At 37.3% G+C, this 17,710-nt stretch overlaps 1 protein-coding gene across 1 annotated transcript; it reads right to left on the minus strand.

Annotated features, from left to right (window-relative positions):
• Positions 1–3,579: 3,579 nt before the first annotated feature.
• Mapk1ip1l (mitogen-activated protein kinase 1 interacting protein 1 like) lies at positions 3,580–17,425 on the minus strand. The gene is made up of 4 exons (XM_046461876.2): positions 17,293–17,425; positions 10,518–10,539; positions 9,123–9,830; positions 3,580–8,137 (listed from the first exon to the last, which is right to left on the minus strand). Exons 2-4 carry the CDS (start codon positions 10,533–10,535, stop codon positions 8,126–8,128), a joined length of 738 nt encoding a protein of 245 aa, XP_046317832.1. The 5' UTR covers positions 10,536–10,539; positions 17,293–17,425; the 3' UTR covers positions 3,580–8,125.
• Positions 17,426–17,710: the final 285 nt, after the last annotated feature.

Here is a 17,710-nt window from a genome sequence, read left to right on the forward strand (position 1 = left end):
TATTTTTGCTACGTATTGTATGTATACACATATATTAGTTGTAGATGAACACAATAACTTTGTTAGTTTTACATTGTGCTGAGGATTGAATCCAGGGCCTCACACATGGAAGGCAAGCACTCTCTACCATTGAGCTATATATAACCCCAGCCCCAATTTTTGCAATATTTAAGATAACGACATAACTTATTCTTGAAAACCAGGGCATTTTTAAAATGTAAGGGAATATTATGAATAATTATGCCTGAAAAACAAACCAGAATTGTCCTGGACAAACTGGGAAGCCTGACTATTTATAGTGCAATCTTGGTGTTCAAAAATATCTTCATCTCACTATGTCACTTTCTTTTTTTGGTATTGGGAATTGAACCCAGGGGCACCTAACCACTAAGCCACAAACCCCAGACATTTTTTTTTTTTAAATTTTGAGACAGGGTCTTGCTAAATCGCTGAGGATGTTCTCAAACTTGCAATCCTCCTGCCTCAGCCTCCCAAATTGCTGGGATTATAGGTGTGTACCACCGTGCCCTGCTTCGCCATGTCACTTTTTTAAAATATATTTTTTTTAGTTTTAGGTGGACACAATATCTTTATTTTACGTCTATGTGGCGCTGAGGATCAAACCCAGTGCCTCATGCATGGTAGGCGAGCACTCTATCACTGAGCCACAATCCCAGCCCCTCGCCATGTCACTTTTAACCCTCAAGTTTAAAGCTGATTTTAAAATGGTAAGTTAATATAGGCACCATATTAGATGTGCATTCTTTCAGCTATACTGATAGACCACATAGATCTCTTAGGTTAGAGCAAACAATGTTCCACTTCTTCCTCTAATGGTTCTGTGAGCACTAGTATTTGTTTTACAAACAAGGCAAATGAGCACAGGAAGCTAGCCAACTATCCCAACTCACAGTCCAGAACTCAACTCAAAGCTCAAAATAAAACTACTCTGTGCATTCCCAACACTTTTTTTCACTGAACCATAATGATCTGCCTTGTAGAATTTCATCTCTCTTTTTTAAAAATTATAGATCCACCAGACATGGAGACCTATCACCACTTTTCTGATAAGAAATCTGTGAAGTTTCCTAGTTAATGTACCTTCTTCATCTTACATCTATTAAGGGGTAGGGGAAACCAGCTCAAGTCAATCCTAATCATTTTTAAGTTAAATAGTTCAGTGGTTTTTCTCTTTTGGTACAGATTTCTTTGGACCTTCAAGAAAGGATCCAGGTATTCATTTAATACTTGGGATTTTGTATGTTGCAGTAACCAAGCAACAGTGAAGATGGTTTAACTCAGCCTGTCCTGCATTGGCAAGTTTAAAAAAAGGACTGTCAAGCCACAGTTGGCAGAACCTCCCTCTGACTCTCCCACCCTCTGTCTAGTTCATGTGCATCTTGGCTGCACAGCTGCTGCTAACAGAACCCTCTTCTGTTCACCACTATGCCACCCGTGGTCTAGTCTTTACCACAGCTGGATGCTCATGTCTCCAGTGACTGCCGACTTATGGAAGCTAGTGGTTTGACCATTTGCTACCTTTTAAAATTCTCATATCTGTATCTTAAATCTCCTAACTGCTACACCTTTGAACATTATTTTCTTTTATAAAAATACATTTTTAAAGTACTAAATTGGTGCTTTTAAGAATTGTGATTATTCACTGTGCATTTCAAACACCAGCTTTTTTTTTTTTTTTTCAGTGAATAGCCAATAAAACTTGAGACAAAATACATGGAAGGTGTGCTATATATAACCTTCAATGTTATGGATCTGACTTTCTGGGTAGTTTTGGAAGCGTCACACTACGGCACATTATATGGGAAACTGTTCTCAGGAATAGTTTCCTCCTGTTAGGGAAAAAGCTTTGATAAAAGTCACATCCAGGACTTTAATGCCAATTCCACACAGGAACCATGTGATCTCTACAACCTCTTGGATACATCACCTATAAAATGAGGATAAGAATCATACTTGCTCTTTTGTTGTGAGGCTTAAATGGGATAGTGTGTGTAAACTGGTAGGTATTTGTCCTAGGGCGTTGCGCAACATGAGCAGTAGTACAAATTGCCTACAGAGGAGTTATACTTAGCTTCCAGGATATGAAGCCAGTTGAGAAGTAGGACAATTTATGAAGCTCAATTGATTTTAGCTTCCTCATCTAGAAAGTTAACCAGTGTTACCTTGGAGAAGTTTTCCCACAGCTTTGATACCTGCTCAGTGGTACCTTACAAGAGGACAAGAAACAAGTCAGGATGTCTTGTGGAAGAGAAAAGGGAAGGGCCTAGACTGATTACCCAGGAACTGCACAAATAGGTACTGCATGCCTGAGCATAATATTAATGTAGTGGACATGTTCTCAATGACAAAGAGGCTGGCTCTATTGCTCTATTATTCCTAATGTCATATTACATGATATGACATTGGGAATTTACTTTGCCTCTTTTAAAGTTGGTTTCTTATCTCTAAAGAGGCTATTTTAAAATTACTATAAAAATAACCATTAAATAAAATGAGGTCTGACATAAAACCACCATAGAAAGAGCTTAAATTAAAATTTTTTTTTCTTGCGTGTCACTAACACTTAAATATGGCTTAGAATCCAAGATGGCCTCAGATTCTACTATACTTGGGAACCTGTGACTATAAATTATTTAAGCAAACCTCAACTAGAAGCCATGGTCATCTTCAATAGCAGTTTTTGATTTTACTTCCACTCCAAACAATTTATCAGTGAGTAAAATACATAAAAGTGGAATTGTTCTAGCAAATGCAGGGGGAGAGACTAAGCTTTAATCATTTGGTATTCTCCTCGGTTCTGGAACCCCAGAGCTCTCCAAGTGTGAAAAGAGATTACTGAATTTGTCCAAATCAGGGAAAAGGTTTAAATGCCACAGGAATAAACGCCATGGGACAGCCCTAATTCTATTCTGGCACTAGAATTCTATTGCATGTCTTTTTTGAAATAGGTAGCTAATGGGATTCAATTCTAATTTAGACATGTTGCAAGAGGCCTGATACTAGGAGTATTATACGGTAGTAAAAATGGACCTGCCTGGGTCAGGTCATACAGGATAGCCTTTTTGTTCAGTTACAAGACAAAAAGAAATCTCTGCTAATAGTAGAATGGACTACAAATTATTTGTTAATCCTCACACTGGAGTTCCAAGAAACTCTTGTGGGAAATGGCCAACTATTCCAGGCTTAATATGACCTTCACTAAATGTGCAGAAGTTGTAGCCATAGTAGCTCTTGTTTTTAACAGCAAGCAGGGTAGTAGCAACTGGGGCAGAGTGGGAAGGTCACATGACTTTGCACAGACAATCTGGTTACAAAGAACGGCCAAGCCTCGAAGGGAGGAAAGGTACTGTTATGTGGACACTGTTTCTAAAAGGGGTTTTTGGAGGAAGGGCTCTTTCCAAGTCAGACAATCTAAATTCCTAAGTGAACGCATGTCACACACACAGGCATCTAAAAGCCTTGTTTTCTTTGACAATAAATATGCAGTTAATTAGACTCATAACTTTTCAGGGAAGCCCAGAATTGGGCCTGGAGAATAAATACATGGGAAAACTGCAAAACCATGAAAATACATTTTTTAAAAAAAGCTTTCAGGTATAATACACAAAAGCAAACAAGTTTATCTTAAAAAATATCAAGTATCACATCCATAGCCTATTCCTAATTATAATTACTTCTTAAAGCAACATTTCTTTGTTTACAGATACAGCAGCAGGTGATAAAACCTAACATCTCAGATTGCTTACAGTTCATAATACAAACAAATGTATATGTCTTAAATCACATTTTAGGCAGTTTAACTTAAAATGCATAGACAATTACATACATTAAGTTTGTCATTAAGTCAATGAAGAAAAATCACAATTTTAAGAAGTTACAAAAAACCTTTGTAGAGCACACATAAATCAAGTTTGCTTAATGGCAACAAATCTGTACCTGCTTATCAATGATGGGCAGTCAAAGTACCTTTAACCAGGGGCAGTGTGAGAGGGAAAAACACCCTATTACTTTGTACACTTGAATAGCTGCACTGATCAACACTAACTTCTTGAAACATATTTTCTTACTTAAAAAAAAAAAAAATAAGAAAGAAAAAAGGGCATCACACACCGCCCTTTAAAATGCTCCAAAACTGGTTTGTAATTTCTACTAGCAGCTCTTCTAAAATATAATGGGTAACTAATAATAGGTGTACTAATGAATTACGTAAAGTCATCCCTAGACTAGGAGCCCCTCAAGGATAGGGATTTGCTTTCTCTGACCTCTGGCATAGCACCTGATCACAATATGTGATTATTGAATGAACACAGACCTCACATGTTTTCTATAGCCAGAAGTCTGCATGGCATTTTAATACTGATTATTTTATTGGCAGTGTTTCCCTTGACAGAATTCTGAAAATAAAAAGAACAGTGTCTTTTGATAATATTGCTTTACTAAGATTATAGTCTTCCCTTGAAGGATGCCCACCATTTTCTAAGCATTTTATTAATGATTCTTCTGAGTTTAGCCTTATGCTTTTCAAATTAATGGTAATACTTGAAAGTCTGTGCTTAACTTCTGGAATTTATAACCTGGCATTTCATGAAGCTGGTTCTACCTCACTCGGGGTGAGGAAAACAGTGGCACTAACTGTTAGAAGTGCAGGCAAGGACTAATATGCAAACCAGTCTTTTAATGGAAACTTTAAGTAGAGCTATTTTCACCTATACCAAGTTTAAAAACTGTATATTTGAAGTCAAAAGGCAGCCCTAATTAATTATTTGTGAGGTAATATATATCATGGGCAAATGATTTCTAGAAAATATTTCATTGTAGTTGTGACTCAGGCCCTTTTCTTTTCTGAACTATTATTCTCTACTGAAAACAAACAATAGCAAAATGGAGAAATAAGGAAGATGGTCCTTGGTTAATTAAAAAATGTTTATTCCTGAATAACCAATATATTACTTTACACAATAAATGAGAGCTGTAAATAGCATCTTCAAAAGCATGAAAAGGTGGCAGGTAAGACCTGGAGAAGCCCAAGTATTTGTAAGTCGTCCTTTATTTATTATTAGGTACTGGGGACTGAATCCAGGGGCACTTAACCACTGAGCCATATCCCCTGCCCCTTTTATGTTTTGCTTAGGATGGCTTTGAACTTGTGATTCTCCTACTACAAAAATGTGACACCATGCCTGGATGAAGTCCTCCTTTAAGGAGCACTGAATTTTTAACAACTCTGTGAATAAGGATCTACGGTCTAGGTTTCCATTTTTCATTATTTGTGGGTTTGGCATTTTAAAACTTGAAAAAGATTCCAACTCCAGAACACCATTGTTTATGAACATATTGTAATTATTTTTATCAAATTTATTTAGAAATTCTTGTTTGAAGCCCAAATGTAAGCATATTTGATAGTGTGTATCCCTTAAGACCAAATATGCTTGGCAATGTCCTTCCATAAACCAACCTCAGCCTAGCCTGACTTGTTTTATTTATTTTTGGTACTGAGGATTGAACCCAGGGTCCTTGACCATTGAGCTACATCCCCAGCCCTTTTTGAGATAGGGTTTAAGTTGCTGAGGCTGGCTTCAAACTTGTGATGCCCTGCCTCAGCCTCCTGAGTCACTGGGGTTACAGTTATGTGCCATCACACTTGGCATAACTTGTTTGAAAAGCATTACTCCCCTACAAAGAGTAAAACCCTTCCCATATGCTTTTCCTCATCTGTTCACTGAAACTTTTGCTTTTCTTATTTCCACCCTAAACCTAGTATCTTTTAGCCCAGAGTACTCATAAGAATTGAGACATCCCCACTGCAAACCCTAGACAATTAGAGAAATGAGCTCTACAAAGATACAAGTACCAGTCGTAAGGTTCTTGGGGGAAAAAAAAGTTAAAATGGCAGTCTGGGTCACTGGCAAATACTTTTAGGAGTATTAAATACTTTTAGGAGTAATAATTTCAAATCTTGGCCTTATAGCCCTTCAAATTGTTTAGTAAAATATTTTTTCCCATAATAAATGGACTCCACAATTATAGATCTCCACACTTGCTACCTCTTTTAGTGGTGTTATGTTAAATATTTCATCTAAAGCTAGAGTTATCTCAATTTAGGACAGTCACAATAACTATAAATAGAGGTATCTTTGCTTTCTCATTTTCCTATCTTATCCTTCCAGTTAAATGACAGCTTAATACTGATAAATTTAAACTATGATACATAAAGTTACCTGTTTTGCAGACTGGAGACTACTTTGACTAGAGTCCTTAGAGTATGGTAGATACAGTTACTACCTGTTCTTAAAAAGAACTGAAAGAACAACAACAAAAGAATACTTTTGCCACTATGTAAGAGCTAAGAACCTTTCCCAGTCTGAAGATACTTAAATAAATTAGTTTCTACCTTTGCCAATTCTGAAAGCTTGAATCTATCACCTGCTTAAAATAAGGGACGTTTAAATGCTGATGTTCCTCTCAAAGGTGACCATATTCTTTTCTTAAAAGGAGGTAGCTATCAAATCATTAAACTGGCAGCACTAGGCATTCTTGACATTTTAATTACTGGAGAAATAAACTCCTGAATATTTTATTTCAAAGAAAAAACAGCTCCAGCATAAATGTTTTCTACAATCATCTGAGAAATCCACAACACATTTTAGTAACCCAATGGATACATTCAAATTTTCAAATCATTATTGATAAATAAGATCAGATCTACCCCAAATCTAAGACTGATTTAAAGGCAAGGTGCCAAAAAGCAACCAAAGCTGTTTTGGTAGTTATAAACAATACTCAATATTTAACAACATAGTCACACTGCTTTAAACTCAGTTGCAGAGAGCTACAATTTATTATTTTCACTGTAGAAGATAATGTTTTCAAAGATGGTACTCAATTCCACTTATCTGCCTGTCAACAAATACAGAACTTAACAGCCATAAATACTTTACAGATTCAGGAAACTATGCAGGAGACAATGACATAGCTTAACCAGACTCTGAAAGACAGAAACATTTTTGATTCACACTTGTACAAAGAGAACAGTCATGTCTGTACGACTTATAAAGTTCTCCAAACATAACTGCTGTATATTCTGATAACAAATCCCACATTGTGTGCTAGTATTCTATATAAGGGAGTCATCAAAAGATGTGTTCCCTCTAAAGAACTGGGGGGTGGAGGGTGACTTCAGGGAATGGTCTGGGCAGAAAATAAACCTCTGGTTTCATGGAAATGAAGCAATTTCTAGGGTTTATCTAGTTTGAGGTTTAAAACAAAACAATTCTTTCCTTGAGCTCTTCCCAAAGCAATATGCATATCTTACAATCCATTCTAAAGTAATACAAACAGATATCCGTTCTCTGAATGGATTAAAAAGAAAAAAGTTAGGGCTATGGGTGTAGCTTAGTGGCAATCTAGCATGTGTGAGGCCCTAGGTTCTGTTCCCAGCACTGCAAAATAAGACTAATTTTTCATAAATGGCAGATTTTAGAGCTGAGCTATATAATCCATATGGCAAAAATAAAACAAATCTAAGTTTTTTACTAAAAATCTGAGAATAAAAATGAACACTGGCTGGATAATGAACATCTGATAGTAATTAGTTTAAAAAAAGGTGTATCCAAAATAAAACCATAAGAGGACCAGGTTTATTTATCACATAGGAGAGCAGCTCAAAATGTTCAGAGGCATCATTTGTTTAAATTATAATGTGACTGTTTTTGAAGTTTATTTGGGGGAGGGGAGTGATTATAGAAAAATACTTAAAATCTGCAACTTCATTGGCAAAATATTTTAACAATAATCCATATCATCTTAGATTTTTAAATGTGTAGTTTCATAATTTAAACAAATTGTATCAAAGAGCTATTCAATTTAATCGTTTTCCCCCCATGAAAACCAAATAAAATCACACCTGAATGATTTACTTCTATGTTTTTATCTTCTATGTTTTGTACTACACATCCAAGAGGCAGATATCTTCTGAGAGGTGCAAGAGTTGTTCTTTCATGAATGCCCTCTAAGAATAGTGAAACCAGCAATTTTTATATATGCATTCATTTGCATATATATGTACTTCAAAAAGCAAAGCGCCATCTCTTCATCCACTGTTAACTTAATGGTAAGACTGCAATAGAAAAAAGAAAAAGTCAACTTCTAGATTTTATAAATGGAGTTTTTTAACTCCTTGCTGTGGCTTAAAATAAATTTATTGTTTAATAAACCCAAACAGCAAGTCAACTCATTTACTCTGGCATACATCTAGCAGAAAAAAAAAAAAAAAAAAAAGAAAAAAAATTTTTTTAGAGAATATATATAGCAGATATAGCCGAGATGGGCATTTATTAGCTGGAGTTCTGGTTAGTTTATCTTGTGGATTAACAAATCTTTTTTCTTTTCCTTTCCTGTAAGGAGAATCTTGACTCTGGATACTCACTTGGCTTATCTTGTGGGGGATATTGCGTACTTTTTTTTTCCCCCCAGTCATATACCTAATAGACTCCTCAACTAAAATATCAGCCCTATTCTAGTCTGACTTGACAGTAAAGCAAGAAAAATTACATTTAACTCATAATCAGGAATAGAAGTATAATCTCAAGCTCAACGCTACTAAGAATTGAACAAAACTTTGGCTGAGAAGCACTAGGGGGAGTTGCCTGAAAGATGAGCAACATACTCATTGTCTTAAGTTCTCAAAAATTCTCCCTCCGTATCAAGTCAGATAGGAAGAAATTGCTTTTATTAAACCATGCTTTAGTGTGATGCTATAAAAATAATATTGAGAGACATAAAAAAAAAAAACACAACAAAACAGTCCAATTAAATGCATCTCAAGAGTCTACAAAGGATGCTGTTGAGAACATTATTCACTGTTATAAAACCTTTAGAGATCTTTGGGAAATTTTTTCTATTATTAGTACCCGGAATATTTTTGCTCTTATCTTTTTAAATGCTGTATCTAAATTTTCAAATTTACTCATTTTATGTATTTGCGAACCTTAAAAAAGATTTCAAAGACTCTATAATCTTCCATCCAGAACTGGGAAGAAGCAATTTTTCAGTTGTGCTTATGTAACTATTAGTGCATGTGAAGTAACAAATTGAACACTCACATGGGGGCCACCAGGCATTGGCGGAGCACCAGAAGGTCCTGAAGGCACTTGAAAAGGATTATTGGGAGTAGGATAGAGTCCTGGTGTGGGATATGATCCTGCAGGGGCAGGATATGGTGCTGGTGGTCCCCAGGCTCCTGGTGGCACAGTGCCCCATGGAACAGGTGGTGCTGCCCCTGGTGCCTGGGGAGGAGGAGGAGTGGGATATGGCCCTGGAGATGGATATGGCATATTAGGAGTAGGATACTGCCCTCCCATTCCTGGTGCCCAAGGTCCAGAAGACATGGATCCCCATGGACCTAAAGGACCAGCTGCAGATGGATCTGTGGGTGCACCATATGGTCTAGGTAGCTCTGGAAAGGGCATATTTGGTGTAGGATAGGGCCCTGTGGGGCCAGGGCCTGGCACAGATGGGGCTGGATAAGGACCACCAGGTGGGGGACATGATGGTCCAGAAGGAGGAAAGGGTGCTGGGGGTCCTGGAGGTGGTCCGGTGGGAGGCACGGAGGGATACATTCCTGTTGGTGCTGGTCCAAAAGGCACAGTGGAGGGTGTTGCACTTGGTGGGAGTCCAGATGGCACAGAAGGTGGAGCACTTGGGTTATTCCAAGGGTTGGAACCTGGCCAGCCTTGAGGAGGTTGACCAGGTTTGGTATTGCTCACAGCAGGGGTTTTGGCAGGGGAGTGTTCAGGTAGTGCATCTGCCAACTGGAATACAAAACAGACATGTCTTATTTGTCTTATCCAGGAAAAGTCAACATGATTATAAACTCAAATAGACCAGCAAACCATCAGAGTGAGGGATTACAAACCTCAATAGCATCTTCAAAAGCTAATATGTATTTAATATAAAACTTGAGTTGTTACCTTGATTATCAGTGCAATTTTTTTCAGAAGCTCAACTTCTCTAAATACAACTGATGAGATTTCTCATTTTCTTTTTTTTTTTTTACTTTTTTTAAATTATTAGTTGTTCAAAACATTACAAAGCTCTTGACATATCATATTTCATACATTTGATTCAAGTGGGTTATGAACTCCCATAGATTTCTCATTTTCAAAAACAGTTAACTTGAGGTACAGTTAACTTAAGATACCATATGTAATAGAATAAACATAGTGCCTGCTATAAAATAAGTTTCAGAAAATGTTGGGATTATCACTACTATAAAGTGTGAAAAAGAGCAAGAGAAGCAACACAAAAAACTTCATTTAGAGATTCATAAACACTTCTGGATACATTTTCAACCATGCAGTTATCTATGTAAATAAGGTAAATCACCTATTAAAATCACATGCCAAAAAATCCAAGCATCACAAAAAACATCTTTTTAGACAGGACCATGTTTTCCTTAAGAACCAAAAATAACTCATCAAGGATAAACATCAACTTACCGAAAATTCATCAGACATTTTCCTAAAGAAAGAAATAAAATTTCAAAATCAGTATTTATTATTTCTTTTATAAACTCAACGGAAATTTTATAAATGTATTATTTTTACTTAAAGGGAATTATCATTTTATTTTGTGTTTTTCTTTATAGGAAAATTTTTCGACAGGAGTTCATATAGCTCTATCAACTTCATCCCTTTTAATGGCTACACACCATGTAATAATGACTATATAGCAAAGTAGTTTCCCTGTGTTGCCCAGGCTGTTCTCCTCCAACTCACAGACCCAAGCAGCCCTCCAGGTCTGCCTCCCAAGTAGCTGGGACAACAAGCACATACCACAAAGCCCAGCCTGATCCACACTTTAAAGTTCTGATTTCTGTGGCAGTTTAGGTTGTAACAATGATGTAGTGAACATCTCTGAATACTTAACTCTGCTCATGTGTGAAAAAGTACCATGAGTGGAATTCACAGAGTCTACTGCTAACTATTTGAGAAACACATATCAATTTACATTGTCACCCTTTTTTTTTCTGGATATTATTAAATTTTTATGTCATTTTATTTCATTTTGTGTGGTACTGGGGATTAAACTCAGGGTTGTTCCACTAGAACTTTCCCAGTCCTTTTCATTTTTTGACAGAGTCTCACTACTTTGCTGAGGCTGGCACTGAACTTGTGATCCTCCTGCCTCAGCCTCCCGAATCCCTTGGATTAACACCACACCTGGCTATAAATCATTTAAAATCATGACAGATTAAAAATTGGCATCACATTTTAATTTACATAAGTGGAAGGTAGAATAACTTTTTTTGGTACTAGAGCTTGAACCCAGGGGCACTTAACCATCGAGCCACATCCCCAGCCCTTTTTATTGTGTTTGAGACAGCGTCTTGCTAAGTTGTTGAGGCTGGCTTTGAACTTGCAATCCTTGCTGGGCAGCTAGGATTATAGGTGAGTGCCACAATGCCCTGTAAGAATAACTTTTTAATACTTAATTTACATTTCTTTTTCTGTGAATTTACTGCCATCTTGGACCACATTTAGCCGTTTTTAAATTTTTAAAACCTTTTTGCAGTGCTAGGGATTGAATCCGGGGCTTCTAGGCAAGAATTCCATCACCTAAATATACACTCTAGCCCCACCATTTTAGAACTGAAATACAATTAACACTCAATAAAATACAAAGATCTTCAGTATTCAGGTTAACAAGACCTAACCATTGTATATTCCCTGTAACCAACCCAAATAAGATATAGAATGTTTTCTATCACTACAGGAAATTTATTCGTGTTCTTTTCCCAATCACCTATTCCCTATCATCACTTCTGAGTTACTTTTGCTTGTTCTTTAACTTTGTATGAATAGAATAAGATAGCAGGTTCTCTTTGTGCCTTTGAGAATTTCACTACTTAGTAGTACCATCATTCTCCTCTCCCCTCTGCTTTGTAAGATACTAAGAAATCAGCTGTCATTTATGAGACTTTTTTTTTCCTACTTAGATCTTTTCAACTATAGATCCCTTAAATGGTATTTTTTGGTATAAAAATTTTAATTTTTTCCCTATGTATGACTTCTGGATTGTGTGATGTATGTATGAAGGCCTTCTCCACTTCAAGATTAAAAAGAAAATTATATGTTGATGGTTTAAATTGTTTAAAAATTTAAATTCTTCCAAGAAATTATTATCAAATAACCTAGGTTTATCAAGCAATTAAACTACCTTCAACACTTCATTGCTGCTACAACTATTATTTGTGGAATGGTTATCATTGAATGCTCAAGGTCTCTACTTCTTTAATGCAAATTCAATTGTCATCCCCAGTTTACAGCTGGAGAAAAGGAAGCTTAGCAAGTTACTTTTTTTAAAAGTCTTAGAGCTAATGACAAGTAGAGCAAGGGTTCAAACCCACATACAATCTGACCTCAGAGCCTCAAGCAGGCTACAGATCTGGTGGACTCTATTATTTTCTACTGATTTGTACTTAGCTTTTTTTTAAACCTTTAATTAATTAATTAGTTAATTAATTAATTTTTAATGTGGCACCAAGGATTGAACCCAGGGCCTCACATGTGCAAGGCGAGCACTCTACCACTGAGCCACAACCCCAGCCCTGTACTTAGCATTTTTAAAACAAATTTTAGTGTCAGCTACCCTACTATTTTTCCCAGGTGTTCCTGAATATTCTCATGTTTATTTTTTCCATGTTATTTTGTAAAAAATTAAAGAAATTGTTGGTGTTCTCATTGGAAATGCATTAAATTTACAGATTAATCAAAGGGACATATGAGATTTAAAATGTCAAACCTTATTTGAGAACAAAATGTGTCTTTCTTTCAAAATATGCCATTTTTTCTTTTCTCTTTGAGACAGGGTCTTCCTATGTTGTCAAGGCTGGTCCTAAACTAGTGTGCTCACCTGTCTCAGCCTCCATTAGCTGGGACTACATGCATGTGCCAGCTAACCTGGTTTAGTTCGTTTTCTTGATCATATCTCTTACATATTTCTTACAAAAGAGATTTCTGCAAGCCCTTTTTTTGTGGTTGTAAATAGGCTCTCCTCCATTATATTTTCTAATTGGTTAATTATATAAATGGGAAAGGCTTTTAAATTTTTAGTATATTATTTTCATAAGCAGTGACATCACTGAATTATCTTATTCCTAAATATTTTTCAGTTGACTCTTTGGGGTTTCCAGATAATAATTTTATATTCTCTTTCCAATATTTACAGCTCCTTTCTCTTTTGCCGCAGTTAGGATTTAAACAATGAAATGTCAAATGATGACAGGAACACAGTGATCTTGTTTCCAACTCTCCTGGAAATGATTAAGTATGAGTTTCATTTTTAGTTTTAGATTTTAAAAAATTACAGTGAGATTTTACTTATGCCTGTTACTATACTTATTTATTCCTATTTTAAGCACATGAATACTTATTAGTATTGAGCCATCTTGCATTCATCATGAGGAATAATCTTGCTTTTTATTCAAAATATCAAAACCACACCTTGAATGTATTGCAAACATAATTATCCATTCATTTAAACATTAAGGTCTGTGTTCCACTAAAATCACATTATACAATAATACTCATAAGGATCAATGTTAGATGAAACTGTCAATGTACGATATGTTTGAAGTCTATATAAGACTGGCATACTGTTCAAATATAGAAAATACTCTACACCAAGATTCACATTGCTGGATGTGGTGGCTCATGCCTTTAATCCCAATGGCTCAGGAGGCTGAAGCAGGAGGATGGAGAGTTCAAAGCCAGCTTCAGCAAAAGCAAGGTGCTAAGCAAAATTCAATGAGACCCTGTCTCTAAATAAAATTCAAAAAAGGGATCAGTGATTAAGTGCCTCTGAGTTCAATCATCAGTATACCTTCCCCCCCCAAAGATTCACATTAATTCTGGAGCAAAGAATCTTATTAAAGTGACCCATTCAATTTCATATGGTCTTGTTGGTCAGGTTTTCAGAATTTTTCCTTCACTCTTAGTTTTTGAAAAACATGATATCCATTGACTAGTTAAAGAATTTCATGAATATAAATTATATAACAAACTCAAACTAATACACAACTCTGGCTTTAAAGTTTTTAAATCAAGTGTTGAAATAATGAAGCCCTGACCAAAGGAATTAGGAATAGGTCACTTCCTGTTCTTCCTCACTGCCTTAGTAAATAGACCTGCTCTCCATGCTTAAAATAAACATTGTTCATGTTAATTGGAAACATTCCAATTTGCTCTTTAGGCTATATTTTCATGTAAAAATTGATTGAAAAAAAGAGTTGGGACATCAGTAAATCAACATGAGTAAATTTACAGAAATTTTCTAAACAGCTATTCTAATAAAAGAGTTGAACTACAATAATTATTAAGATGAGGCCAGTGTAAACTTGAATTTGTCAAAAAAAAGCTTATAATCAATAAATGTTTTCATTCTTCCTTTTTGGTCTAATTTAAAGCTATTACTTTCAACAATTTCCATTACAACTTTATGACACAATCTACCCATTACCTGAAAAACACTTAATTTCTGAGCAGCAAGAATAGCAATTTCAAACAGAGTACAAAATGTCTTTAACATACACTAGAAAAGTAAAAACATTTCACTGACACCTAAGGCCTTTAGAGGGAATGACAATTTAATTATAAGAAGTTAAGAAAGCTGAATTCCTAGCAACATCGGACAATAATTAAAAAAATCAAATTGTGATGGAGTGATAAATAGTATGAAATATACTAGGAGACCTGGATATCAATCCTTTTAACAAATGCAAATTTTCAAACAAGAGATCATTTTCTTATCTATAAAACACAGAATTCCTAAAGGACTTAAGGGTCTATATTTCCAGAGCCACTCCTGACACCTAGCTACCTCATACATAATTAAAAAATAATTATTTATATAAAGTGCCATACAATATTTATTCAGAGAAGCTAAACCAAGTGTGTTGGCACATGACTATAATCCCAGACACTCCAGAGGCTGAGGCAAAAAGATCACAAGTTCAAGGCCAGCATGCAACTAAGCAACACCTGTCTCTTAAAATCAAAAAAGGGCTGGGGATGTAGCTCAATGGCAGGACACTCCAGGGTTCAATTCCCAGTACTTAAAAAAAAGGAGCTAAGGTAAATCAGAATTTTTGTGTTCATTTGTTTAGGATGGGCAAGACTGTGAGTGTTGTATTGAAAACAAAATTTGAATTAGAATACGTACTAATTTTTTATTAGCAAATTTATGAAATTATATTCCATTTTTTACACTGGATAATTCAAGAAATTGTGATGAAAAAGTTTTGAGCACTTAAAATTCCCAGTAATACCATTTACATTTATTTAGTTACTTTCTGGAAAATATGTGATAGGCACTGTTGGGCTGTGGGAAAATTAGTACTATGGAATGAATATTCCTGAGAAGTGGTGTTTCTGCAGTTTAGCTAGACTATAGAAAGCAAAAAAAAAAAAAGGAGAAAATTTTAGCAGAAAATTCTTAGACAAGTGTTTGAATCATTTCACTTAAAAGTCAGTTTACCTGAATGGACTTGTTTCTTCATCAATATAAAATGAACCAATAAAATTATATGGAGACTAAATGGGACTCTTGGATCAAGTCCTAAAATCATGCTTGGAAAATAGTGGGTAGAAAACAAATATCAAATTCTCTTGTCTTCCTTTGTATATGAACAACATGGCATGAAATTAGAAGAGTACATTGCCTGCTCTTCCCTAGTTGGCTGGACTCTGGCCAAGTACAACTTTCCCAATTTCAAAGGTAAAGGGAAACAGGAATAGCATTCATCTCACAGATTTGCTATGTGATTTATATAAAATAAATTAACAAATCTCTACCTGGTATAGAACAAAATCTCAACTAACACTAGCTTTTACAACTTCTGTCTTCCATAAACCTTTATCTGCTGTTCTCAATCCAGAAACATTTGAAAATAATTTTCCCCAAGTTTGGCACAAAACTTATTCGATGGCAAAATCTGACTTGAAGCTATTCATAGTTTTTACTAATTCCCACTTAGATTGAATATTCACACCCACTGCTGTACAATCTATTTTCAGAGCCCAGGATAGAATCTAGGACTCTGCACATGCCAGGCAAACACTCTGCCACTGAGGTGCGGTCCCAGACCCTGCATAAATATTAATGTTAGATTATGGGGTGCTACCCCGATTCTGCTGGGGGTGTTACCTCATTTATATAGACCAGTCTTTCTAAAATATAAAATAAGAATTTCTGGATCCTAAAATATACTGGCAGACTGGAGATAGGCATTTACCATTCCTCCTGGAAAGAAAACTAATATTCCAACATATACAACTCATAAGTTTCTAAAGCAAGTTAAGTTTTGCATAGGAGACTCAAAGACACCAATAACTAGAAATATTTCTATTATTCCTGCCCAAAGAGTACTATTGAACAAAGAACTTATGAAAAACTTCGGAGGGCTATGCCCACAATGAGGATTCGGTTTCAACACAGGCCTTTAACAACCTTCAGGTGTACAAGTATTTCTCCAGTAGTAAGGCTGTAATATTTTTTTGGTTCAATTTGATTTGATGCTTCGACATTAGAAGCATCATCTATTAAAAGCACGCAGTTTTCAAGGTAAAAAGAAAAAACGGTTCAGGCATTTACAGGCGACCACGCATAATACGTGCTTCTAAATCCTAAAACGAATGTTAACAGAACTTTGCACTTGTAGTTTGTCAGGGGAAGCATCTAAAGCATCTGTAAGCAACTCTAGTTGAGCGGTTGATCATGAGCTCAGAGACTCTAGTTAAGAATCGATTCCGGCCTTTCTCTCCCTTTTCATCAGAAATTAATGAATGGGGTGGTGGGGGTCATGGCAAAGGGGCACAGGGCCGGAAGCCCTGAAGGGCCAAGCGAACAAAGGGAGTCCGGGATCAACCGGAGCGAACCGGCCACGGAGCGGGTCGCGCCGCCCGGGAAGGGGGGGAGGGGGTCGGGTCGGCCAGCTCCCGCTCCGCCCCGCCCCCAGCCAGGCCTGACGTCAAGCGCCGAGAAGCCCACGGAGCGCGACGTCAGCGTTCCCCGACGCCTTCTCCCTGGGGGCGGCGGGGGGAGGGGAACAGAACGCCTGGCTCCGGCTCCCCAGGGTGCTCACGGCCCAAGCAGTGGAGATGACTCAAGGCACCTCGGTTACCGCGCCCGTCTCCCGGTTGCCGCGCCCGCCAACCGCGCAGTCGCAGCTCCCAGCCCCCTCCGCAACCCTCAGGAGCGCCGAAGCAGCCTTACCTGGCAAGATCCGAGCCCGCAGCAGGATGTAGCAGCGGCGATGGTTTAGAGGGAAATGGGCGATGAAGAACCAGGCGGAGCCTGACTGACGGCAGCGGAGGCAGCAGCAGCAGCAGCAGAGGCAGCAGCGCGCGGCTCCTCCTGGCGCCGGAACAGGAAGCGCCGAGCGCACCGCCCCCGCCCCTTGACCGGGCCGCGTTCGCCCCCTGCTGGGCGCCGGCGGGACTGCGCCTAGGCGCCGGCCGCGGGCTGCCGTTTTCTCTTTGAGGACCGCGGGAAAGCTTCCGAATTTTCCTACCTCCCAAGGACTCAGAGCATCGCCTGTAGTCGGCAGTGTTCAAGGTAGCCTCATGGAAATTGCCACTTGTTGACTTTGACTTGAGGGCAGATTCTGGATCCCCACTCTCGACTCCAAGCA

This window comes from Marmota monax, unplaced genomic scaffold (genome assembly GCF_021218885.2).
Source record: "Marmota monax isolate L192 unplaced genomic scaffold, Marmota_monax_Labrador192_F-V1.1 WCK01_AAM20220418_F8-fsc00001, whole genome shotgun sequence".
NCBI lineage: Eukaryota > Metazoa > Chordata > Mammalia > Rodentia > Sciuridae > Marmota > Marmota monax.